Below are 27,189 nucleotides of genomic sequence, written 5' to 3' on the forward strand. Positions count from 1 at the left end.
TCCATAGATCCGTACGTACTAGATCATCAGATTACTTATGATGGTTGGTGGAACCGTGGAAGTGGAAGGCGAGAGCCTTAAAGAGGGCAAAAAATCGTAAGCCGTGCCAGACGAATTATCCACCATTCAAATAAGATATTTGTTCCAGAAGATAGAAGTACAAACCTACCTGAACCGTTGGATCGAGAGCTTGCATTAATGGCTCCTACCCGTCGCCGTATGAGATCCCCAGGTTGTGAGATTCTGTGTCACCCGCTCCTTCCACGCGGTTTCCTTTTCGGGAAATTTTGAGTGCAATCCCTAAAGTTATCCTTAAATTCAATATCACCTTTTAAGTTATTTAATTTATCAATTAAACCCTCTAGGGAAAAAAATATTATTTATTAGAAAATTAAAGTTAAGTATTTATATAAGTAAGTTAATTTTTCAAAAAGACAAAAAATACCCTTGAAAAATTAAGAAAAAACTTCCAAAGAAAATTAAGAAATCTATCAAGATGTCGGCACAAGAATTGATCTGACTAAAAAATACTCTTAAACTCCAATATCTCCATGACTAAATCAATCACTCTCAAAGATGTCAAAAAATACCTTTAAAAAATTAATACTGTAGAGTTTGATGTGATTTCTACTAGAGTGTAGCACTATAGTCCATATTCTATGTTATTTTCATTCTATGCTTAATTGCGAAAAGCTCTATGCAAATTATATTTACTTCTTCAGTTCTCTTGACGTTCGTCAAGGCAAGAATGGACTTACCGTAATGATTCTTAGCTATAGTGTCAAATTCTCGAATAATTTTCTGACCCATCACAATTAATGACATCCCTTACCTCCAAATGCACCATTTTTTTTTTTTCATTTTATATGTTACCTTTTTTTTTCTCTAAGAATATGGAGATAATATTGAAAAGTTAATAAATAAAAATTAATTGAGATTGAAGGTTTTTTTTTTTTTTTTAGAATAAAGGTGCGTAGTATTATATTAATAAATAAAAGAAATTACAGATTACATACGGATCTCATTGATAAATTGGTAAGTCAAGGATTTGGCATCAATATTAGCGAATAAGCAGGGGGAGGCACTGTAAACTTCCCTTTCTTTCGTTTATGGACTCTTCTCTTCTTCTGCGTCTTTCCCTACGAGTCTATGTTCTGCGGGCGCAAGAGGAAGAGAGAAAAGACAAGAGAGAAGATAGATGGGTATCTCAACGAAGGCGAAGAACGGCGGTGACGGCTGGGGTTTAGGGTTTCTGTTAATTTTCTTCCCTGAAGAAGACAACGAAGATGATAAAAGGCGACGGCTTTCAGGGTCATTTTTTTCGTCTTCTTCTAGATCAGCTGGTAGTAGATTTAGTAGAACCAACCTTCTTGTGGGTAGAACTCAATATACCTTTTCAATTTGTGCTATATTAATCTGTTTCACTCTCCTTGTGTTCACTCTCTGCTCTTTCGAACCCAATTCCACCAATTCTGCATTTCCCCGAAAATTCCTCTCCCAGGACTTGAAAAGCTCCAGGATCAAGTCCGAAAGAAGTTATTCTTCTTCTTCTAAATGGGTTTCGAAGTTTTGGGAGGGAAAAGGCAATCCAAGAACAAGTTCACGAGTTACTGCTTTGCAGGGGATGGGTACTCTGTTCAGGAGAGGAACCAGAGCTATGGATGACCTTGTTGTAGCGCATTTAGACGAAAGCACTACAGATGATGAGCTTCTTTTGTTTCTCAGAGCTCTGCATCTTTCGGGTATTACTGCAAAATCAGATATTGTGTTAATCTTCCCATCTACAATTTCCCCAAATTCCAGTTCCGTAATTCAGGAAGAAAACGATTCCTTCTTGAAACTCGTTCACCTTCACAGAGAAAACAACAACTTTACCAGCTCTCGCACGGGTTTCGACTTAACCCACTTCGTGAAATCGAATTCAAGTAAACAGGAGCAGCAACCATTGTGGGGGAAGCGAATTCATGGAAACTCGAGCGAAGCAGAAAGCAGAGAAGACGATTTGATTGGGTGGAGGTGGGGATCGGTTGTGGGTTTCGAGGCTACAGAACTTGATCCGGAGAACTCTCTCGCCGGATTCTTAGATCATGTCACCATGAATCTAAGGAGGTGGGCTACTTATCCAATGCTTCTTCGGCGAGTTCGTCACAATTTCAAACGCATTATGTTGGTGGATGTCAAAAACGTGGTGGTTCTAGGCGATGCAATCGGCCGAGTCAGAAGTAGCAGCGCCGAGTCGGTGTATTTTTGGGCGGCGAAGGAAACTGGGCATGAAGGACATGGCCGGAGACACTCGAGCAAAACTCACCCGAAAGAGTCGAAACCAGTGAATCCGGCAGCCATAATCGGCGGCGCTCGCGGAGTCAGGCTATTTTCCGACGTAGTATTAACGGAGATCGTTAGAGCTGCAATTCAACGCGAAAGCAAAAGCAAATCCAAGAGCAAGTCGAAGAGTAAAGTCACCGAGTCGTCAATCTTGAACCAAATCGTTACGAAAGGTTTAGTGTTGAAGAATATAGAGTTAATCACGGCAACCGAGTCAATTCCCGATCCCAGTTCGTTCGTGAATCGAAACTCTATTTCTTCATCTAATTATCCTGTAGTTTATCATCATTTAATTCTTCACAAAGTCATATGTTCATTCGTTGAAGCTTCTTCTGTTTATAGAAATTGTAAACAGTAGTAAATAGAAATTCTAAAGTTCTTTGATTTCAATTTACATTCGTGTTTCTTCCTTTCCCTCTCTTCTATCAACTTGGGTCTCAACACTTCCAATCAATACAAGTCAAATAAAAATAAAAAATCTCCTTTTTAGCTCTGCTTCAAAAGAGGTTTCTTGCTCTTCTCATGGTTCTATGATTCTATCTTCTCACTTCTCTCTCTCTCTCTCTCCAACTCTCAACTGTTTTCATGATTTTACTATTAAGGGTACTTGCAGGCCCTTGCAGGAAACTAGTTGGCATGATGGGTTTCATTAAAGAGGAGAGAGAATTTTCAATTCCTAAAATGGGTCCCACATAAGGAGATCTTTTGTTCTAAATAGTAAGAAATGATTGGGTTTGCTTAATTAACCAGTTTTCCACTTAGCAAGTCAAAAGAGACTCAGAACATGGTTTAATTATGCCAACTAAAGCAACCCATAATCCCCTTCTGTTCCGCTTGTCAAGAAAAAAAAATCCCATTTTTTATTATTTTTTTGGATAAAAAGAGAAAATCCATTAAGTTACTTAACACAATACATGACTTTGATCACAGTTAGTTAGGGTTAAAAGACTAGCAACTTGAAGGGAATACATGCGAAGGCATCTAATAAGGGTGGGATTCGAAAAAGTAGTGATTAAACCATGTGTTAAGCAACTTGAAGGGAATACATGCGAAGGCATCTAATAAGGGTGGGATTCGAAAAAGTAGTGATTAAACTCATGTGTTAAGCTAACCTTCAGCTAGCTATTCTTAGTTTTCCTTTTGGTTTTTTGAGTACGAATTCTCGATTTATAAAGGTAGAAGTCTATGCTCTTGTTACACTTCTTCAATATAAATTAAGATGTAATTTACAGAAAATCTTTCATTTTATCAGCACTGAGTAAAGAAGTGTAAAGAGAGTAAAGACCTCTATTTGAACAAGTCGCATAGAAAATCAGACGAATAAGTGAACCGTCCATCTGAATGAAGAGAATCTAGACTTACAACTTACAAGTCAATGAGTCAAGTTACCCTTGATGCACCTTTCTCTCTCTCTCTCCCCCTATTTCTCCATCAAAAGAATCGATCTATGCTTTCCTTTGTTTAATTCAACTCCACCACTGCAAAGTGACAACTAATTCTGTATTAATTTTTAGCAACATTGCTTTAACTTTCCTTATTAAAATTCATTTAATATTCATGCACGATAGCCCATGAATAATAAAGTACCACAAGTGCTACAAAAGTGGGATTTTGTTAGGCTTTCAGTACGGTTGGCAAATAGCGAACACAAGTTACAATACTGATTCTCTCTCCTTATAATACAAATTACAAATGGAGTAAAATTCTCATGAAGATTTCAACTCTTACCCTTCTTCTTATGACACGTATAATTAAATTTTTATAACTAATTTTCTATGGTGGAGAGGGTATAAAATTATATCCAACATTCAGAATTATAATCCGATTAGGAAACCTCTACAATTTTTACCCTTTACATTTTTCAGTAATTCTTAGGATTGTGACACGTAGTAGTTAATTATTCTTTTTTTGGCCAAAAGTAGTTAATTATTCAAGGGTTAGAACTAGAACCCAATTAGGAACTGAATTTATTAAATCCCTAAAAATAAGCTTTAAGAAAAGAAGAAAGAGAAAATTTATAGATTTATTAGATTCAATTCCTAATTGGGTTCTAATTTGGACCCTTGGATAATTAACTGCCATCACAATTCTAAATCATAATTACAGAGAATTGTAGGGGTTGAGAATTCTTTTCTTTTCTTAAGGTTTAATTTAAGCGATTTATTACATTCAGTTCTTAATTGGGTTCTAATTTTGACCGTTAGATAATTAACTATCACGTGTCACAATCTTAGATAGAGATTACAGAGAATTATAGAGGATGTGAACCTTGACTAGAGTGATATCAGTTTTGAATCCCCTATTTAGTTAGCCGTTTTAGAGATTTAAATCTTTAATGTTGATACCAACTTTATTATTAGATGTTAGGTACTTGACTACAATTCAAACCAATAAAATAAATTAAACCTAGCCCCATACACTAAATTTGGATAATAAATCTCATTAGTCACATAATAAGATTCCAACTCTATAGCTTTCTTATATTCACATATGGTGGGCTTTGGATTCTCTCACTCACTTTTATGATCATCACACAAACACAATACACGAGTCTTTCATGAATGGATTGGATGGGAACAGAAAGGACAATGCATTGAGTCACCGACACTAATGAAAATTGACACGTGGCAAATTAAAAGCCAAATGGATGAGCGCAACAAAAGAAAAGAAAAAAAAGGAGTTGTGGCCTGTGGGGGGTATGCAGCAGCACTATTATTGATTTTGTTTACTCGCTTTTTTTGGAATGACAGCTGGGATTGGTGGGCCCCACCTAAATGCACTCTCATTGGTGTATTCTCTTTCTAGCTAATTGCATCTTTGAAAACCATGCATGCAAAACCGTTTCTAATTGTCAATACAGGTTTGTAGATTGGTAAAATTCATACTTTTCAATGGAGATGTCATGAGTTTTAATCCTTGCGGGATGACAAAGCACCCTCTGAAGATGTAATCGAGGTGTGCAAAAAGCTGGCTCAGCTGGTCTAGATGAACCTTAGATACCACAAAAAACCATTTCTACTTTCTATGTATATGTTAGTTTTTATCATGGTATTGTTGTAATTAAATCGCAACAAGGAATTGGTTTAAATCAATTTGCTTTTGGGTTTGGGTTTGGATTACCATCTACCAAGAACTCTTGCTTGATGTGCAAAATTGGATGAGACCAACTATTGAGTACACTACACATATATTTTATTGGGTTTGAGTAAGTCTTGTATTGAGCGAGTTCCTATAATTAGAGTTTAATTATATTTGCAGTCAGAACGGGTTTTGATTAATTACTAGTATAGGGGCATGGATGTGTGTTTTTTGTACAGTGGTGGCAAATTCTTATGTAAAGACAGTAAGTCTAAAGAAATTATGTGTTCAAACTTCCATCCCTACTACACTTTTTCCTGTCTCCCGAGCCTATGGACACCTAGTCGCTATGACTGGTTTGTCTCTAAAATAAGATGACCTAGGAAATAAGACAAACAAATGATAGCACTTCATAAGAGTGAAAGTTATGAAACTTTAAGGGCCTGTTTGGTTACTTGAGTCTGTAGATTTCAAAAATTTAGAGATTTCAAATCTCCAGACTTCAAATCTCTAGAGTCATGGTTCATAAAATTAACGTTTGGTTAGTTTGAATTTTGGAATGAAATTTCAAATTTATCCTAAAAAATATTTATTGATTATGGTTCAAATCTTTACGCTTGATAGTATGTGGAAACTCGATTTCACCTCATCCCATAATCTCGTCCGTTTTGGTAAAATGGAATCATGTTCTGTCAGTTCCCCCCGATCTCCCTTGTGTCCGGTTTCAATCTCGGCCGCACGCCCAAAGAAATAGTGGAATCTTTTTTTCTCTTTGATGAATGTACGCAATTTTGCCAAATTACAGTAAATTACTTATTGCTTTGAGTGTTTTACTTGTGTTCTTCTCCGTGATTATGCTTTCCAACCTAAAAACGCATTTGGAAGTAAATCAAAAGGTATATAGGGAAAAGTTGTGACTGTGAAAAGGGTACTATCAACCTATCTAGCTGGCATTGAAGTGCTTGGGACCAAGGAATAAAGAGAGACTGGGTGAGCACCCAATAATTTCCTTAATTCTCAATCGCTTTCTTTTTCTCTCTATAATGTTAGAAAAGGGTTTATTATATTTGCATAATCACCCTTTCCGAAACCCTAATTTTTGAAAAGAATGATGAGAGGGGTTGCTCAGGTGAAGGTGAAGGAGGTTGAGGGGGAGCGTGGGTATTTAATATACATTAAGATGACGAGCGTGTAGGCCTAAAGGTACACGTGGGCCCAGTTAAATTTGTTGGGCTAAACCCAAATTTTGGTTGGCTTCAACAGGCCCATTTTTTATGGTTGGTACATAGCAGCACAACGTTGTGGGGCCCACGAATCAGGTGGTCCCCTCTCCTCCCATGGACCTACCACTCTTCAACTTTTGATTTAGTTTCTGAAGAAAGTAGGAGTGGATCTTAAAACCATGCACGAGAAAAAAGAGAGGAGGAGAGGGAGTAGCTTTAAGCCTTTATAGGGCAAAGTCAAGATTCACCATAAGAAGAGGAGTTACAATTATTTTTTCATCCATTGTCTTTACTCTAAAAAAATTTCTTCAATAGGGAGAAGTATTAATATTTCACCTTGAAAAGAGGATCTCATGATCAAAAAAATTAAAAAAAAAGGCAAAATATGCTTAAGAAATTTGGAAAAAAAATTCGAGAGAGGGCTCCGGGGCCTTGGGGGCTAGGGGTGCTCTACCGTTGTCTGCCCTTATTTATTGTTGTTAGGTCTAGTTTGCCTGACTAGAGTTAGTTGAAAGGTTTTGTACAGAACTGACCTGGTCCCAACCGACCCAACCATGATAACCCGTCATATACATTGAATGAACCGAGATTGTGCCATGCCCTTTCCCCAATGAATGGTTTGAGTGAGAGCCCTCATTAGGGAAAGTCGTGGATAGCTAGGATAAGTCTCTATGCACGGCGCAGATCCGAACTTTGTAACCAACAAGGAGTTTACTTGCCCAGTACAAACCGAACAATTGAGAAATAAACAGGCTCACTATATTCGATGACTACCAATCACTAAGGTTAGACTATATAAACCTTGGACCTACACAAGGCTAGGGTAATTGATTCCTTGCAAGCTATACTCTACTACCAATGAGAAATACTCATCTTGTTGTGTACAAATATTGACTTGATTGTCGGAGATGGCCTCTTAACCTACAAATATCAGCATGTCGTCTTGCAAGTCTACAGGGCGTCAAGTTAGATCCAGACACAACAATTTGATGCCACCCATGGAAATGGATTTTGATTGACTCTTTTGTCAGAATCAAAATTTTGAAAAAGCTGGTCAAGAATCATATAAACCGTCTCATAATAAAAACAAGACACGTTATCACAATGGACTGTTACTTTCTTTTCTTGTTTTTTTTCTTTTCTTTATTAATGTACACCAAAACGAATGATGTATCAATTTGGGAACAACAAAATTATTATCAAATAAACCCTAAAGGGTGCAGGGCTCAATTGGTAAATAAGCAATACTTTCAAATAAAAAGTCAAAGTTCGAATCCCATCGGGATCAAGAATGAAGCATCACCTTATATTGTGTAAACCCTCATCCCAACATATAAATTCGTCTCTTTACCCCCAAAAAATAATTAAATATGAGACATACAATGTCTGTCTAAGCATGTGTCTCAATATTTTGATTAATTGATTTCGTGTTTCTTAAACCATTGATTAGTGCATACAAATCTCCATCAAGAAAAATTGATCCCCAAAAGACATAATTAAATCCTCCTACCCCACATTCTCTTATTTATTTATTTGTTTAAAATGTTCACCAATGTTTCTACTGAGTTCTGTAAGTACTATACTATATAATTATTAAAAAAAAAAACTAAGTCAACTATCAACTGTTGAAATTATAATTAACCTCCAATAAATAATTAGGGGATTTTGAAACCTATATTATTGAGTGGGCCTGGTCCACTATAGCAAGAAAAGTAGCCACATGAGCTATTTTAAGTATTTTCATATATAGTGTGGTATATACACATCAATTTAATAGCCAAAAAGGTCCCCCCAGACATTTCCTAAAGATGTTCTCCTCGAGTGGGGCTCAAGAAAATGTTGAGATCCATGCATGCCTTTATTGATCATGCCAAATTCCCTATTCAAAATTTTGGATTTTGGGTCCCAAGATTTGAAATCATTTATAATTATTTCAAAGCTATTTCTTATGGCAACACATAATGTGCATGACACCATGCATGGAGCGTTAACCTGTGGTATTTCAGGGTTTCTATTACTAGTGGGGGCCGAGTGGTAAGGGTGGGGGACTGCAAATCTCTTTTCTCCGGTTCAAATTCGGGTGTCACCTGATCAACCAAAGACCTGGATTACCTTATTCAACTATTTTGCTGGTATAACTCGGGCGATATTATATGGATCAGTTCATCTCAATAGATGGTTAAGTTCAAGATTGTTATACAAATGGATGCAAGTGAGGATAGATGTATACCATTTTTAAGGCATACATTACACATTTCAAATCTTTTTCTTCCAATAGAATCTACCAGACTATGTTGCGTCCAAATCTAATCCCTCAAGTGAACCATAGGAAATTTTTAAAGTCCATTTCCCATTATAATGATACTCTACATTTATACCAAAGTCGGTGTCGGCAATGGTACTATGGTAGCTCTGAAACTTTATACCAAAAAGCTTTTTGCAAAACAACTTTGACATGTTATATTGTTTCAAAAAAAAAAAAACTAACTCTTGTTAAAAAAGAAAAAAGACTACACTCAACTTAAATTTCCCAAAATAACCCTAAAGTTTATTATTATTTGTTCATTTCATTTGGATTCAATTATTCGAAATCCAAAGTGAGAAGAAAATAAGGGCAAAATCAGGATTTTATATGATTTTTCTATATGAGGGTAATTTTCTCTTTTGGCTTTGTAATTGTAATGATGAAGAAAAAATACATATTATTCATCCAACATTAATAGCCTCTTAACATTATTATGAGTGAGGGAGGTAATAGTAATTTCATAAAGATTAGGGTTCTATTAGTAATTAAAATATAATACAAGAGGCAACAATAATTATTTTTCTTAGTTTTCTATGTTTTATATATTAAAGTATGATTTAGCATATAAAACTTAAAGAAATTGGGCATATTTTATATATGTATTAATGGCATCTTTTATAATAAAAATTGTTCTTGAGAACATCAATTACCAAACACCAATTTGTTCCACAACTGTTCTTAAAAGTTCTGAGCACAAGTTTTACCAAATAGCCAAAATTGTGTTGAGACTACCGTTCTTTAATGAAAACACCAAAGAACGATACTAGAAAACAAGGTCCTTCTCAAGAAAGACCGGTAGCTAAAACATACTTAATATATCTCTTGTATTATTGGGTACCCAATAATGGTCCTGCTACATATGTAATGATCCAGCTGATATGGTCCAATCTTAATTTGGTAACGAGGACATATACCCTAACCCAACCTGGACAAGCATCATTTCTGTCATAATTGGTAAGGGATTACTCTTAATCTCTCTATGACACCCTTATAATCTACTATAGAGAATAATAAGTTAAAGAGGAGAGAAAGAAAGTTATCTAAGAAAAACACTATGGCACCATGAGTCCAGATCCTCTACCTTAATGATTAGAATTTATATTTTTCTTGTACATTTTTACTACACGTTAGTAGGAAAGCTTAGATGGGGTTTACGGGATTCTAGTCATACTATCTCTTCTTTAATTGTTTGGAATTTAAAGATGTGTATTTTTTTCTTAATATGTGATAAAAATGTGTGAAGGGGGCAGACATTTGCCAATTAGAGTAGAGAATCCAGACTCATGTACTCGGGTTTCACTTCTGACTTATTTCTCGGAGTTCAAAGATAACTTCTCTTCCTAATGTGTGATGAAAAGGTAAAGAAGAGCACAAAGAATAGAAAATCCAAAACCCTACACTGTGAAGGTTTTAATGAACTTTCACCGACACCAGTCACTATATCCATATGGGGTCATATGAGACAGCTGGTGTGTTTTTACATATAATTCCAGGCCCCACCTCCTTTTGTTATAAAAGACTTGAGAAAACTAGCCACGCTAACCCACTAAAAGGTCTTTACCCAGAAAAGAAAAAGAAGATCACTAGAAGAGAATTGATGGGGGTGGGGTTGGGCAAGGAAAGATCTAAGTTGAAAAATGCTCAGTTGCCCAATAAGGGAGATCCTTACTCTGCAAGAAGGGAATACTTGACTTGACCTGCGGCATACAATCTTATCTTATCATGGAAGCCAAAGTAGAAAGCAAGTAATTCAGACTACAAATGTGTGAATCATGTGATTCTGTTTAACCATTTATTTTTTGAAAAGTATGTTTTCACGCTTTTGAGAAACGGATGGTCCGTTTGCAGCAAAGTGCTGAAGTCGAGCTCCTTCTAACCCAAAAAGAATGTTACCTACCCGTACTTGCATGCTTCATGTACGATGCAAAGATGACATTTACTTCTTTTTTTTCTTTCTAATTTTAAACGAATTACAGACTTTGCCCTGATCTCAATAAAATTTGAATTCTTAATCTTATATTATAAAATGTTGGTCTTTACCAACTGAACCAATCCCTTGTGGTTTTAAAGAATAAGTATTTTTTCGAACTCTTAATGACATAAGGCAACGTGTACATGTAAAACATGGACAGTTTAGTGATCTAGTCCTATAATGGACCTAAAAGGAAACCCTAGTTCTTCGAATTTAGAAGGATTTGTGTAAAAGGAAAACGTTGGACCAATGGATTGCCCAAATAGACTTTGGTGGTAAGAATATTTGTGGTTGAGATATGAGGAAGCTCCAAGCACTATCATTTTGTGCATGGCTTTGGTGTGGAACAACAAAGGAAAAGCTTGACAATTCTGGACTTGCAAACATCAACTCGGGTACCTAGTAAATTCTAGCCCATTCGAATCAGAACCACTCCAGGAATGATCTGAATTTTCTTCGTTTCAGCTCTGATTGATCCTATTGCAGAAAAACCCAAAATGCAGTATGCTTAACATATCTTGGCTGATTGAAGTCAATCCAAGAGATTTTGATCAGTGCTCCAGTTCCAGGTTTTAAAACCTTTTGGTTCAATTCTATTCTTAAACATGTTTTCTAAAAGACCCACACCATGATTTGCAGAGACAAGACTCTTAAGACTAACTGATGACACTAAACACTCTCTTACTAATCAGATACTCTCCAAAAGGAACAGAGAGGAGTTTTGGATTTGCTGTGAACTTCTAATGAAAGGTCTTGAGTGTTAGAGAAGACCTTACTAATCAGTGAACCCCTAGAAACTTTTTAAGAAGTAAACTTGTTATTAAAGTAGTTAATGAGCCCTTTTGAAGCTTACCTATATGCAGTTTCCAAGTATCTACCTCTGATCCATCTGTCCCATTTGATTATTTTCATTTTTACTACCAAATTAATTTTACTTCCTCTTCTGTGGAAAGCTTCTTTTTCAATTGGGGATGAAGAGGATCTAGCAATTGAGGTGTCCAATAGTTCATGGTCAGAAATATCCTTAATTAGTACTGTTCTTAGGCTCCCTTTCAACCATCAGAACAGGTAATAAGAATTAAGGGATTCTCTTTTAATCTCTTCTTTTTTTTCCTTTTTTTCTTCTTTGGTTGCTAAATAGAAAGAAAGGATTCCCTTTTAATCATGGGTGAGAAAAACTAGATCATCCTTTCAAGTACAAAATTTGCAAGTTTTGACTAGCTAATCAAGATTTTGCCCAATTCAATTTACATTGGCTGGGCTGGGCTGGGCTTCCCATCATCCTCTCTATTGGTTGTGAGACTAGGGTGTTGCCTTGTTTGTTGGATCTTTCTATCCAATAATCTAAAAGATAATGAATGTCAGTAGATGAAGAGAGAGAAAGAGACCCCAATAAAGAGATGGCATTCCAGGGATTCCCCAAAGAATTGGATGCTGATTTTTATAGATTATAGAATAAATAAATAACTATCTTTGTTATTTAAGATCTAAAGTCATACATGCTGAACCACATATGAAACAACCTTAAATGGAAGCCAACAGCTCAAACAAGAATAATCTGAGTACCTTAAAAGTTTTTGATTTAAAGAAAAAATCTGAATCCTACATTGGAGACCCTGTAATCCAGCTATCTGCTCTATTCATGAAGCTTTTGAATACCTATCAAAAGGGCATAGTCCACACACCTGTTCAAAAAACACATATCAGTAATGTCAACACTGCAAAACTGAAATCAATGGGGCTTTTTTCATGAGAACTCTAGACAACACAGTTCAAGAAACTCAAAACAGTGACCCTAAGAATGTGTTGCCTGTCCGAACAGTGAAGCAGAAAGCACTCAACACAACTTTGTGATGGTGTAGCAATGGTTCCATAATCCTTTGTTCAATAAACACCAGCAAGTATCTGGTACCTGCTCAGCAGAAGATGCATTGTCAGCCAAGCCCCTTGATGTATACTAGCCAAACACAGAGAGTCAGAACAGAGACAGAGATTTCCTCTTCCTTCAAAGTCAATATTATGTTCAAAGGTTCAATAGGTGCAATGGAAATAAAAAGATCAGGATACCACAGTTGCATGAAGATTTTAAACATAGTTGCACAAGGTAATAAAGTTTCTCTTCTCGTTAGCAAGCAATATAACAGAAGTTAGGTTTGTGCATATATAAAGCATTAGCCATATGTTTCAGAATCTACATACCTAAGATCGCTAGAAATTGCCATGTAGACACCATATGCAACACTGGTTGCTTCTAGGGGAACTTGTTCAGATTCATCTTTAGAATCCTTGGCACTGCCTTCCTTGCCTTTATCAAGGCATTTCTTACCCCAGAACCAACCTGAAAGACACAGACAACCATTTTTACAAGCCAAAATTCAGTAAATTAAGCTTTCAGGACACAAAGATTCAAGTAACAAAGGTCTGATAAAAGTAGCCGGAACAGAGTCAGGTACAGGGAGCAACCCAATAAGAAGGAGCATTTTGTTGCATGTTTACAAGATACATACCACAAGAAATTTTATGTACACTGTCATTGGATCAACTTATTAAGAAAATAGGCACTCTACATGTTTGTAATGGACAAACCAATGTTTTGACTACTTATGTTGGGAAGCATTGCAAATCGTTTTCATTTTTAAATCTAGCTGACAACAATCTATCAGAAGATCAGCTTCCCAATGATTTCGGTAGCTTGTGTTCATAGGAACATCTACGTTTAGGAGGAAACAGTTTCTGCCCATTGCCAACCAGCATCAGTCGTATTTTCAACATTTGGTCTCTTAATTTGAATGAGTGTAGAAATCTAACGCGACTAGTTAGGGTTTAAGCATGCGGTTGCTTAAAGCATTACACCCTGAGTATCTAGTTTGGAATACCCAGACCGTTGCTTCCAGCTATTATTTATACTGTAAATACTGAATTCTATTGGTAATTGGACTCTCCTACAAAGGCCCATTACATCGTTAGATCGTAACTAATCTGATGGTTCATATTAGAACATAAATTGAGTATAACTCAAATACCTTAATAGTAAGTTAGGTATTACTTGAGTACCTCAACACAAGTTGGGTATGACTCAAATACCTCAACAGAACTTTCCTCAACTTTGCTATGGTTGTGGATTTCCGGTTGCACATCGTTACAGGAAATGCCAAACCTACTAAGTTCATTAACCGGTGTAGAATTGAACTATGAACACTTTGTAACTTTATTCATCTCTTCTTTTGTTAAGCTAGCTATCTTCAAATCTTACTTGAGATTTTCAGGCATAGATAGACATACGGTCATGAGTCCTACTCAAATCAGTTTTCATAAGTGTTAATTTTCCTGTTGACCCACCTCACAATCTTCGCCATGAAGACTTGTGGTCTCATTCATAATCTCTGCAGGCATCGCAGGTGGAACTACCGGTCGAGGAGCAAGTGCTACGTACTGCTTGAAGCTGGATTGAATATGAAGAGTACAGTTTCCCCTTATTTCTCTTTGCTCCTAGCTCGCTGCTTTGAGGCCGCTGTGTAGCACCACAAAAGACGCTGGTTCAGGTACCCAGAGTACAGGGAGATAACATACAGTTCAATTATCAACTTCTTAGGTCAACAGGGTTCACTTGACTCTGATGTCCAAGTACTGCTCGTAGCCAATGTTCTTAGGATTTAGTTCAACGCTCAAGCGGTAGTACTAATTAATGGAAATCGTTTAATTAGTACAAGTATTGCCCAAGCTCAACCCATGAGGATCAAATATGGGTGTGTCGTCATATATTATTTAAAGAGCTTTATTATTTAAAGAGCTTTATGTTCACTCAGATGGTGAAGGTCATGAGCTTGGAGCTCAAACAGGAGATTAATTGGAGTTCTACATAGATTTTGAAGTAGAGGATTGTGAAAAACCGAGAATACAGGTGAAAAATGTGAAGTCTCGCAGCTAGACATGTCAGATGAACTTTCAAACAGATTGAACAAAAACCATTCGATGATTCAACACAATTCTGATAACATTGTCGTTATTTTAAAAGGATATAAGAAACAGAGGCCATAATAATGAAGATGAAGAAGAATCGACCAGTGGTTCTCACGTCAAACGGTTGAAGCCTGATTTACCAATTATTTTCTCTATGAACTGAATAGCTACCGATCATGATTGACCCATTAATCCCCAAACAAAAGTGAGTTTATGGCCAACCCAGAGCTGTTCTAGTGATGAAACCAACACCTCTTTGTGAAGAGGTTGTAAGTTCCACTCTTACTGGAGTATATTAATATCCACATCCCTCAGCTTAATAAAGCTCCTTTATACCCAAAAAAACAAAAACAAAAACAAAAAAGAATTTATGGTGAGGTTGTGCTGCTTTTCACTAATTCTCGTTGATTCCATTGGAATTCCACTTCCAGTTTCCATCAACCGTGTTGAGATCACTTTATGCAGCTCAAAATCAACTCGACACTTTGCAATTTCAAAAACCGTCCACCGAGTCAACTCCAACCTTTTGTAACATCGACCAAGCTTTGGCCACTAGAAAACTAAACCAATTTGTCTTCCATGTATCAACAGGATTAGGTGCAGATGATATACTTTGTGTGAGAGCGCCGCCGGCTGATATGGTTGAAGTGGTCCCTTCCGCTACCACGCTGGTTGTTGGTGGAACCTCTGTAGCTGGAGCTGGTGTATCAATCGTGGCTCTCTTCCTAAAGGAATTCATCACCCATGTTAATCAATGCAGCAATGATTTCTTATATAAGAATGATATATAGATAGCATAAATTAACTAGTCTATAAAGTTCAACATTCAAAATAAAACAGTTTCTAACTCTTACCTTTTAAGTTGTCGCTCTCCGCTTTCTTCTTGTTTAGGTATAGGAAAAGTTCCACTGCTTCCAACCTTAAGAGAAACCAGGGTCTCCGCAAAACTAACACAGAAATCAAAATAGGGACAACCACAGTAGTTGCGGCTAGTTTTCATTTTTGTAGTCTCTTTTGTCTCTGGGTTGCATAAAAATGGCTTTGTTCGATTTGTCATCAATAGAATATTCCCACCATCTTTCAAAAATCCTCTTGAAGATAGGAACGAAATGTTCATCTTTGTAAGCTCAGGAGATTTCATCATCCTAAAAACATTGGTCCAGGATTCCCTCACTCCATACTCTTTCATCACCCATAGCTCGATCGAACCCTCCTGTGAGAGGGGGCTAGTACATACAGAAAGGCACCCTCTTAGATGCCCAAGGCAAAGCCTCATATTTGACTTATGGAAAGGCAGTGACGGCATCTCTTGTACCACTTCTCGGTGTAAATCAAAAGATACTATTACATTCCAGGCATTATTGTAACGAGGGTCATAAACAAAAAAACGTTTCTCCCATGGTGTGGCCAGCCAATGAACAGATCCACCAACACAAACAGATGTGTTCTTCCCTGGATATCTAAGAATGTAAGGAAAAGAAACACTTACATGTTTCCACCTATGAGAACCATCACCAACTGTATATATCATGACTGAGGATCCTATACCTCCACGATCCATGTTAGTAATCTTCACCACTTTATATTCCTTGGTTATGGGATTAACGCCCAGCCCAAAAGCTGGAAAAGATTCCGTTGTGGAAGCTTTTTTTTCCGTTTGTGGAAGTAGAAGCTTTTCTCTGGTAGCTGGATTGTGTAACCATGTACCACCAATCTTATAACTTCCATTACGTAACCTAGTATATAAGCTTAAGCAAACCAAGCCATCACATGAAGCTTCGAACCTGCCAAGATCACATGGAAACGATCCCCATTCCTTAAGGGACTGGAGTTCTGCTCGTTTTCCTCTCCTCTGGGTAATTTTGGTGATGTAAGATTCAATCTTTGAGGAGTACAAGCGATCGAATTTTCCCTCAAGGATGTGAGTTGGGTTTGGGTTTTTCTTCATGTGCTTAACAACGAAATCGGGATCGGAAAATAAATTTTGCCATTGTTGGGATACACACCTGAATCGCATCAAGGACTTCACTGGTAGTCTCGAAAGGATTTCTTCCATAAGATCAGTTGGCAGTTCTGAATAGTTCTCACATTGCTTCGTTTTCTTCCTCCCCTTTCTAGGCTTTTTCGCTTTTCCCTGATTCTCGATCATTCTTTCCTTCTTAGATTTTCGCACAGATCTAAGCAATGAACAATCATATCTTTCTCGTGTGTTTTCTTACCTTTTATAGATTTTCTATGTTTGAGTTTGTCTTGGACTAGAACACCGTTTGCACTATAATATTAATTTTAATGATTGAGTCCCACTCAAATACTGATTATTGAATCCTGATCGAACACTGTTTCTTTGGCTACAAGTCTCATAAGATTCGTCTTGAGATCCTGGTCTGTCTTGCTTGGTCCGACTTGTAATTTTAAAAAAACTATAAGAAATAAGATAGTAATTAAACTATAATATAAGAGAGCATCAATAATATAAAGATTATGTTTGGGATGAGATACAATGATAGTTTAGTAAATTAATATTAGGAAGGCATTTTAGTCATTTTATTTTGAGACTTAATAGAGATTGACCGACTCTCTTATGTATGAAGAACTAATAATATTAAAACGGATCACAAGTAATTTTTTCCACTTAAAAGGAAGCAACATCAGTTTCAACTCCACTTAAAAGGGTCACAAGTAAAAAACTCTTTATTCAAATATAAGAGACAGTTCAACCTACCCCCAACAAAATGTAACTCATATAAAATTACCATTTGCAAGCAAATGAAGAATATTAATGTAACTAATTTAATTGTGAATTTGCAGTAAACTGAAAATTTTACATAATCCATGAATAGTAACCTTTACACCTCCTCTTACCCTAAAGAAAAGAACCCTTTACACCCCCACTCTCTAGGTTATATTAATAAATACATAATTGACTCATTTCATCTTGACAAATGAAATTCATTAACTTATGTGGAAAGTTCCAAACTATGTTAGAATATGCAGAAAATTCATTGTGGAGATGATGCATTGCAGTCTTCATTCCAATGATTGAAAAACTCGATTGATGCGGTAGCCTGTACCGATGCTTTAAACCCATAGTTGCCTGTCCGACGAGCAAAGCAGCGTGCACTCAACACAGCTTTGTGATGGTGAGCCAATATTCCCATAACCCATCGTCCAATTACACCTGCAAGCATTTGGTTCCTGTTCAACAAAAGATATATCGTCAGCCAACTCCCTAGATGGATGTATAGTAGCAGCCAGTACAAGCTCACAACCACCCACACACAGAGAGTAGCATGAAGTCAATATTATGTTTCTTTTTTCAAGGGTTGGGGGGAGGAGGGTTCTTCGGTAAGGATGGTAATGAATTTCAAAGTCAATATTATGTTCAAAGATTCAATAGGTGCAATGGAAATGAAAATAACATGAACAACATTTGCATGAAGATTTTTAACATAGTTGCACAAGGTAATAACGTTTCTCTTCTTGTTAGCAAGCAATAGAACAGAGGTGGTTAGGATTGTTGCATAAAGCAGTAGCATATCTCTCAGTATCTACATACCAAGGATTGCTAGAAATGGCCTTGTAGACACCATAGGCCCCAGTACCAACCTGAAAGGCACAGAAAACCATTTGTACAAGACGAAATTTAGTAAATGAAACTTTCAGGACTCAAAAATTCAAGTAACAAAGATCTGATGACAGTAACTGGAACAGAATCAGGTATAGGGAACAACCCAATAAGAATGAACATTTTGTTACATGTTTACAAGATACATATGACAGGAAATTTTATACACACTGTCACTAGATCAATTTATTAAGATTTAAGAATGAGGAAAAAAGACATTTTACATGTTTGTAATGCACAACACCAATGACTTGACTACCTACGTTGGTTAGCATTGCAAATCGATTTCATTTTGGCTATGAAAGTTTGGTAACACTGGTTTCTTACCTACTGAGAGATTATTTTCTTTCTATATCCAAGCAAAATCCGGGAACCTATGGGTGCAAAATCAGAACTCATATCCTCTCCTCTTTCACTGTTTTTCCTGTTTTGAGTTAAGTATTCTTCCTCACATCATTAATAGTGTTTGCTGAGATAAATCTAACTAGGGTTTGGAAGGATTCATCAACAATAAATACTCTTTATATGAAGGATTTAAATGCAACCAAGGACCACCAACAAGAGGCTGGTGGCAGAACTGTTTGAGCTTTTAATTGTTGAATCTGCAGTTGTTGTTACAAGGGATCTGGCAGGCAAATGTTCCACATATCTTGAGGTGTCATAGGTCCCCAAAAGGCTCCTCAGACCAGACCCGTTGTTCTAAGAAATCACTTGGTTTTCGGTTACAGGTTTAAATTTTTTTACAGCTTTGGCTGTTGACTCAAAATTGACCATTAGAACATAGTGCTAGTCTGGGGATTATCTATTCCAACAATTTGTGAACTCAGGGTTGTGTTACTTAATTTATGTTTTATCCAATATGATCTCAATTAGATCTGATTGAAGTGCAACGATCTATGTATTCATCTAATCTGGCAATTCTGGGATTTGCAAACATCAACTTGGGTACATCGTAAATTCTACCTGTAACCCAAGTATTACCCATATTCAGTTTCCAAGTATCTACCTCTAATCCATCCATCCAACCCATTTGATTAGTTTACACAGCCTACTACTTTTACGTCCCCTTTAGTGGAAAGCTTTTCCTCATTGTAAATGAAGAGGATCTTTTTTTTTTGGGGTAATCAAATGAAGAGGATCTAGCAACTTGGTTAGAGGTATCCATAATTACTAGTGTTCTTAGGCTCCCACCCAACCATCAAACAAGTATTAAGGGTTTCTCTTTAATCACAGGTGGATAAAAAGTAGATCCTCTTTTTCAGAACAGGATTTGCAAGTTTTTGACTAGCTGATCTTGATTTCAGACCATTTGATTCACATACGCAGCGCTTGGCTATTACCTTTCTGGTTGGATCTTTCTATCCAATCTAAAAGAGAATGGATGTAGATGAAGAGAGATGGAAGCGAGATCAAGAGAGAGAGAGAGAGAGACTGAACTCTGAACTATCCCAATAAGACATGAAATTTCAGGTGTTCCCCAAAGAATTGGATGCTGATTTCTATAGATCATAGAATAAATTCCCAAAAATAACTGTCTTTGTTATTTAAGATCGATAGCCATACACTAAACCACACATGAAACAACCTTAAATGGGAGCCAACAGCTCAAACAAGAATCATCGAGTACTTCAAATAATTTTTTGAAGAGAACCTGAATCCTACATCGGAGACTTTGTAATCTAGCTGCCTGCTCTATTCATGAAGCTTTTGAATACCTACCAAACGGGCATAATCCACCCACCTGTTCAAGAAACATATATCATAACAATGTCAATACTGTAAAATAGAAAGCAATGGGGCTTTTTCATGATAACTCTATAAAACACAGTTCAAGAAACTTACAACAATGACCCTAAGAATGTGTTGCCTGTCCGAACTGCAAAACAGAGTGCACTCAACACAACTTTGTGATTGTGTAGCAATGGTTCCATAATCCTTTGTTCAATTACACCAGCAAGTATTTGGTACCTGTTCAACAAAAGATAACATTGTCAGCCAACACCCTTGATGGTAGCCAGTAACAGCTCACACACACACACACAGCGTGATATGACCAGAACCTTCCACACTGACTGTTGAGGGCCAACTCCACATAAATTCCATTGCCTTGACTTAAAACCATGAATGGTTCCATTCACCAAAACCCCTAAGTTGTGTCATCCTAATTGACGAACACCACCCTCCACTCCAAATAAAGCTTCGGAAAAAAGAGGGTAACAATTTTATAGTTACAGGTTGTAGCCTTGTAGGTAGAAGAGACAATGAAATTCATGCTTAAGGTCTTCCTCCCTCTTGCCTTAGAACAAAAATCCAATTAGAAGGCCGCCTATTTATATTCCATGATTCAATGTCATCCTGGTGATGGTCCAGGTCTGGTAATACCAATGCAGATGAGCATGCTAGTGAGGGCACCTCAGGGGATCATCCAATATGGTCTTATCCCCTTTTCGTAAGGATGGTAATGAATTTCAAAGTCAATATTATGTTCAAAGGTTCAACAGGTGCAATGGAAATAAAAAGAACAGGATACCACAGTTGCATGAAGATTGTAAACATAGTTGCACAAGGTAATAAAGTTTCTCTTCTTGTTAGCAAGCAATACAACAGAGGTCAGGTTTGTTGCATAAAGCAGTAGCCATATCTTTCAGTATCTACATACCTAAGATTGCTAGAAACTGCCATGTAGACACCATATGCAACACTGGTTGCTACTAGAGGAACTTCTTCAGATTCATCATCTGAATCCTTGGCCACTGCCTTCCTTGCCCTTATCAAGGCATTTGTTACCCCAGTACCCACCTGAAAGACACAGAAAACCATTTTTACAAGCTGAGATTTAGTAAATGAAGCTTTCAGGACTCAAATATTCAAGTAACAACTGTCTGATAACAGCAGCTGGAACAGACTCAGGTATAGGGAGCAACCCAATAAGAATGAACATTTTGTTGCACGTTTACAAGATACATACCATGAGATATTTTACGTACACTGTCACTAGATCAGCTTACTAAGATTAAAGAATAAAGAAAATAGACATTCTACATGTTTGTAATGGACAAAACCAATGTTTTGACTACTTATGGTGGTTTGCATTGCAAATCAATTTCATCTTGGATAACAAAGTTTGGTAACACTGGTTTCTTACCTACTGATGATTTATTTTATTTTCAAATCAAAGCATATAGCCCACTGTTGACATCCAGCCAATTATGCAAATTTCGAATGGCTGTTGCCTTGTTGCTACCATATGACTAATTTAAAGGAAGCAAACTTTGTGATCAGGGCAGGGGAACCTATGGATGAGAAATCAAAAGTCATATCCTCCTCTCTTTCACTGTTTTTCCTCTTTCAAGTAGTGTTCTTCCTCATATCATTATTAGTGTTTGCTGTGATAAATCTAACTAGGGTTTGGAAGGATTCATCATCAATATATACTGTTTGTATTAAGGATTCAAACGCAACTCAAGGACCACCAACAAGAGGCCAGTGCCAGACCTGTTTGAGCTTTTAATTGTTGAATTTGCAGTTGGTGTTATAATGGATCTGGCATGCAGATGATCCACATATCTTGAGGTGTCAAAAGTCCCCAAAAGGCTCCTCAGACCAGACCGGACCGGTTGTTCTGTAGTCAGAAATCACCTGGTTTTGGTTTTGACCATTAGAACATATTGCTTTTCTAGGGACTATCTATTCTGACAATTTGTGAACTTAAGGGTGTGTAAAAAGAAATGTGTAATCTTCCAAAAAGTCTCTCATTTTGCTTGAAAAGGAAACCTAGTAAAATTGTAAAACCCAATTCAGAACTTACTCTATTCAAGAAATAAAAAGCGACTTAATAGATCCAAACAAAAAAAATTTTAAAAATCTGGAAATTGACCAAATTGCCATTATACACTGAAACTGGGAGATTCTCAATTAGCTCCCAAATAAAGATACATATGAAAACTTATAGTGGACATACGAAGCGTATGTTGGTAAGCCTAAAAGATTACTGAGATCAAAGTTGTGCTGTAAAGTGCAACTGAAGAATGACTCCTCTATGGTCATACTGTTCACATTGAGCACGGTTTTAAATAGATTAGGACAGACACTTCCTAAAGATGCAGCAACTTAGGTGACATCACTTCTTTTCTGATCTTGATCATGCCTCATCTGAAACTAATATGTTGACTTAATCTGTTCCAGTCTAACTTCAGTTCCTATTTTTCTCTCTGCGTATTCTCTTTTAAATATACACGCTCCCTTGTTAGAAAAATCTTTCAAATCGATATCATGTAATTTAGATGTCCCAAAAGCATATTATAATGTGTATATCAAACTAGAATGGGATCATAACAGGACTTCAACTGCATACTGAGAAAACGATGTTGTCATCAGAAAGCTTGATAAAATGTTATGAAAACTATCGAGGAGGAGGTTCAGATATTGAAAAGGAAAACCATTCAGTTGGCATGAGAAGCATTTTGCTGATGGAATGAGGAATTGGTCATTTAGTCAAGGAAGATTCATGATTTCAATCCAATTGACATTGCTAGACGTGTAATTTCATGACTACACAGTCATTTCTGCTGTCGTAACTTAACACTACTCCCATCACTACCTTAAAATAATTCAGTTTGGATTGTGAGGATCCCCTCATCCTCTAACTGTTATCTATCTGAAAAGTGTCCAAATGGTCAGGATCTTCTTCATCAAACCCCTCCCCCTCTGCAACCACAAACAGGCCTCTTTTTTCCTGGTCAAGGGTTACTTATATAATATAAACCCTCCCTCAACACCTCAAACTAGAAAAAGAAGAAAGAGTGAATCAAATATTAACAACCAAAACAGCATGCCTACATGCACAAGAATGGGTAAAGGTACAACACAAAAAACTAAAAGGCTAATAACCTAAACCATAGAACCACGAAAGAGAGAGAATGGATTGGCATACCAAAGATGCAGTGGTCCCAACAGCAAAAAGCTTGATCCCATTACGCTGTGAAACAAAACCAGTTCCATGAGATTTATGCATTTACAAAGAGTATGTCAACTTTTCTTAAATGAAAATTTGAGATGCAAAATGATTAAATAACTAGTTCACTTACCAAAATAGCACCTATTCTTTGTAAAAATGAATATGATGATCCTGCCAATGCAATCTGGCAAAACAAGATTAAGAAGGATATCAGTAACTGCTAACAGCTCACTCTTTCAAATTCAATTCAACAATGGACCAAAAAAAACATCAACTAACCTGAAATGCATTATCAGGGCAGTTGTGGAAGAACTTAGCAATGGATCCTGCACTGACTGCAAGTGCAGGCCGAAGAGAGACAGTGGGAGCAGGAAGGTAAACAAGCATAAAATCTGCAATTATTGCCATGAACTGATAATTGGAATGTGTTAGCCAGATATTTAATACAAGAGAAAAGAGTAGGACATAGTTCTGACTAATAAAGAAAATTTCAAGTAATTTGCAATCCAGCAATAAGTTTTTTTTTTTAAGGATAATCTTAGTATGTATCCTGAAAATAAACTTTAATTAGATATGATTTATTGTTTTATACAAGAAATAGTCTTGCAGCATGATAGAAGATATGGATATCCAATAACAGTTCAACTAGCCCCTGGATTCTCCAACGGTGCAGCATGGACTACCACAGATGAATCACTTATCATTTCATCACACTATCACATTGGTCTAATTATGCAATATAATGCTATGCAACAAACCAATTTAAGATGGAAAATACAAGAGAGTTTTAACTTTAAAAATAATAAACAAAATCCTTAATGATCTAGTTCCATTTATACATAGATTTGACCCAAGACACTATCTGCAAATAATGGGTATGTAGCATGTAACTTTCTTTCTGCTAAAATAACTTTCCTTTTCACATTATAGGGTGACTATTCAAGACTGTATATTCAGCAAAAGCTCTTGAAATATAAGTCAGTGAAACAATTTGGACATATTTTTGCCTAAGCTAACGTCCTATGGGAACTGGTTATACTGAGAAGCATCTTAGAAAACCCTGATCACATGCTGAATGGATATCATAAGTCTTAAACATAAACAGACCAAGTTTAATCCATACTAACAGCAAATCCCGGTGGAAAAAAGGAGGGGGAAAAAAGAAGAAAAGAAAGCCAAAGACACACGAAGTTTTATCTTATTCAGGGAAATATTACATGAGTTCTATATTATCTTCTTTTGATTTCTCCCAGAGAAAGTTGGAGGACTTACCACATCAGCCAAAACAAAATCCAGCTCTTTGACAAAATTTTCTCTCCGTCGTTCCCACTCTGCAGCAGTCTGGTAGATGGAGAGTTAGTAGATCAAGACTTGATCCGCAGTTCAAAAAAGAAACTCCATCAAAATTTAATTTCAAACTAAAAAAATGAATAAACACAACAAAGAAAGCATGAATGACAACCACATTATAGAAGGATGAGCTTTAAACATGAATCCACATCAAAGGACACAAAACATCTTCATACCACCAGAGAAAAATAATAGAAGCTTCTACAATAAATGATCATCAGGATTAAAAGGCCCAAATCATTATGAAATGGCAACCGACTAACAAGATGGTTGTAATTACAAGGAAAAAAAGATACAGAAAATTCAGGATGTTTTAAACTGACAGAGTTTTCCATATGTCAACTTGGAAAACCTACAGTTAAGGCCATCAGTCTTGCTCTTTAAACAATACGAAAACAACACAAGCCTTACACCAAGTAAATGTGATTGGTTACATGGATCCTTGCTTTCCAGTCAGATCTATCCAGGTTCATACTGAATACAAGGCCTAAGCTGTGCATATCTTTTCTCACCACTTCTCTTAAGGTAATCTTAGGTCTATCCTAGCTTCTTTGGTTCCCTTTTAAAGGCCTCTATTGAACATGACAGTGCCACCTCAAACAATGTAGCTTATCATTTATGAAAGAAATTTAACTTGATTAATTTATTTTTGGCAGGGGAAATTTTTTTTCCGTCACATGTGAAGGGGGAAAAAAATATTACACCTGAAGAACATGACCTCCTTCAATTAGTCCACTCAACCATGTTCAGGGTAACCTAAGCTAAGCAAGCGTCAAGAAAGATCCAAATAGCAATTCAACAAACACTGGACCTTATGAAAAAATCGACCAAGAAAGAATCTGAAGCAAAAGAAACACTAAGAGAAGACAGTTCACCATTATGAACCTTCAAGCATAAATCAATCCACACATATTATTACTCCACAACACTAGTACACTGTATACTTAGTTGAACATATACAGATAACTAATGATCCATCAAGACCACACCGCATGAAAACGATCAGAACAGAAACAATGTCAGCTTAAAGAGACACCATACCTTTGTGAAAATACCAACACCGCACTCCATGAACACTTTAAATAAGAACAGATCATCCGCCAAAAGCCGTTCCTTGAACCCTCCAAACTGTAGCAACCACCGGAAAAATCCCGACTTCTCCAACTCTAAGTAACGGAAGACAATCGATCCAGGAATCCGGCCATCCTGAATCGCCGAAGCAAGATCCGAAGGTAAACTATCCAAAGACCTACCTACTTCAGCAAGTGCCAAAATCGCTTCCTCCTTGTTCTTATCGCCAGATTCCTCTCCTTCATGACCACCACCGTTTCCACCTCCACCTCCACCTCCACCACCACTATATTTGCCTCCATTTCCGCCACTACCACCGCCTCCGGCAGAGAAGAGCACGATCACCGGATTCCGCCTCTGCTTCGCTTGCCATGTTAGTGAAGATGCCGAAATGGAGGTTTTGGAAGAGGCGATACGACCGAGGGAGAACGGAGAAGCAAATGATGGACGGTGGTGATTGATCTTAGAGAAGCCATTAAAGCGTGTCGACGGATTGAATGTTGCAGCTATCGCCATTAACGCTTCTTGGTTCTCTCAGACCAAGCTAGAGAGAGAGACGGAGAAGGAGAAGTTAGCTTGTGTTCTTCTCAATGTAAGTTAACAACTAACAAGGGAAAGTAGAGAGACAGAGATGGTCTGTTTGGTTTTATTGGGTAGGTGAGAGGTGACTGGGGACAGAGAGAAGGAAGGAAACGAGTTAGGTTTTATGGTTTGACCCTTGACTGTTGCCTTGGTTTCATCTTTCAGACAGACAGCGAAGGAAGAAAAACGAGATTCTTGAACTGTAAACGGTGATGTTTACAATGCAAAGTTGCAGAACAAGAAAGATGGGCCCACTAGATTGCCACGTAAGTTATTCTCTGTTTGGGACTGCGCTGGGCACGAAGATTCGGTATCAGAACTTGTGGCGCTTTTATTTGGAGTCGCCAAAGTCAAAACAAGAGAATCAAAACTGTTGAAGAGAGGACCGGAAAGAAAATATAAAAATTCGGTGCGTTATGGTGCTAGAAAAACTCCCTTTGGTTTGGTTTGAGATTGTGGTGGATAACTGGGATTCAAACTTAGCTCTAGCAACAGTTTATACTTTTGTCAATGCAGGAGTTGATTGAATGGTAAGAATTCATACTTCTCAAACAGTTTATACTTTTGGTCTTCGGTTCTCGACCTTGTGCGCATCTTGGCATTTCAATTCCATTAATATATAAATAAATAAAAAATAAAAGAAAATCGATCAGCGATTTCATGCCCAGTGACAATTCATGGATTTGAACTAGAAATCTCTAGCATGATTTCATTCACCCGTTTTTTTTTTTTTAAATAACA

General features: G+C 36.9%; 3 protein-coding genes across 3 annotated transcripts; 1 reads left to right on the forward strand and 2 right to left on the reverse strand.

The window, feature by feature from the left end:
- Positions 1 to 1,064: 1,064 nt before the first annotated feature.
- On the forward strand, positions 1,065 to 2,849 carry LOC149003508 (uncharacterized). The gene has a single exon (XM_089137493.1). It carries the CDS (start codon positions 1,199 to 1,201, stop codon positions 2,681 to 2,683), a length of 1,485 nt encoding a protein of 494 aa, XP_088993619.1. The 5' UTR covers positions 1,065 to 1,198; the 3' UTR covers positions 2,684 to 2,849.
- Positions 2,850 to 15,179: 12,330 nt separating this feature from the next.
- Positions 15,180 to 17,064, reverse strand: LOC149003509 (F-box/kelch-repeat protein At3g23880-like). Its single transcript, XM_089138064.1, has 2 exons — positions 15,718 to 17,064; positions 15,180 to 15,588 (listed from the first exon to the last, which is right to left on the reverse strand). Exons 1-2 carry the CDS (start codon positions 17,010 to 17,012, stop codon positions 15,357 to 15,359), a joined length of 1,527 nt encoding a protein of 508 aa, XP_088994190.1. The 5' UTR covers positions 17,013 to 17,064; the 3' UTR covers positions 15,180 to 15,356.
- Positions 17,065 to 19,915: 2,851 nt separating this feature from the next.
- On the reverse strand, positions 19,916 to 26,685 carry LOC149003510 (protein RETICULATA-RELATED 4, chloroplastic-like). The gene is made up of 8 exons (XM_089137894.1): positions 25,837 to 26,685; positions 24,718 to 24,786; positions 23,725 to 23,856; positions 23,576 to 23,629; positions 23,422 to 23,466; positions 21,148 to 21,287; positions 20,331 to 20,456; positions 19,916 to 20,229 (listed from the first exon to the last, which is right to left on the reverse strand). Exons 1-8 carry the CDS (start codon positions 26,380 to 26,382, stop codon positions 20,181 to 20,183), a joined length of 1,161 nt encoding a protein of 386 aa, XP_088994020.1. The 5' UTR covers positions 26,383 to 26,685; the 3' UTR covers positions 19,916 to 20,180.
- Positions 26,686 to 27,189: the final 504 nt, after the last annotated feature.

This window comes from Hakea prostrata, chromosome 10, assembly GCF_041222555.1.
Source record: "Hakea prostrata isolate BN-2017 chromosome 10, UWA_Hpros_2, whole genome shotgun sequence".
Taxonomy (NCBI): domain Eukaryota; kingdom Viridiplantae; phylum Streptophyta; class Magnoliopsida; order Proteales; family Proteaceae; genus Hakea; species Hakea prostrata.

What these genes read in the sequence shown, in the direction of transcription:
- LOC149003510 (XM_089137894.1), bottom strand. Translation starts at nt 26,382, where the DNA reads ATGGCGATAGCTGCAACATTCAATCCGTCGACACGCTTTAATGGCTTC. An exon ending in GTGTTGGTATTTTCACAAAG is followed by an intron (nt 24,787 to 25,836) that starts GTATGGTGTCTC and finishes TCCATCTACCAG; the next exon opens with ACTGCTGCAGAGTGGGAACG. An exon ending in ATTTTGTTTTGGCTGATGTG is followed by an intron (nt 23,857 to 24,717) that starts GTAAGTCCTCCA and finishes TCCAATTATCAG; the next exon opens with TTCATGGCAATAATTGCAGA.
- LOC149003508 (XM_089137493.1), top strand. Translation starts at nt 1,199, where the DNA reads ATGGGTATCTCAACGAAGGCGAAGAACGGCGGTGACGGCTGGGGTTTA.
- LOC149003509 (XM_089138064.1), bottom strand. Translation starts at nt 17,012, where the DNA reads ATGATCGAGAATCAGGGAAAAGCGAAAAAGCCTAGAAAGGGGAGGAAG. An exon ending in GGAGAGCGACAACTTAAAAG is followed by an intron (nt 15,589 to 15,717) that starts GTAAGAGTTAGA and finishes GAATTCCTTTAG; the next exon opens with GAAGAGAGCCACGATTGATA.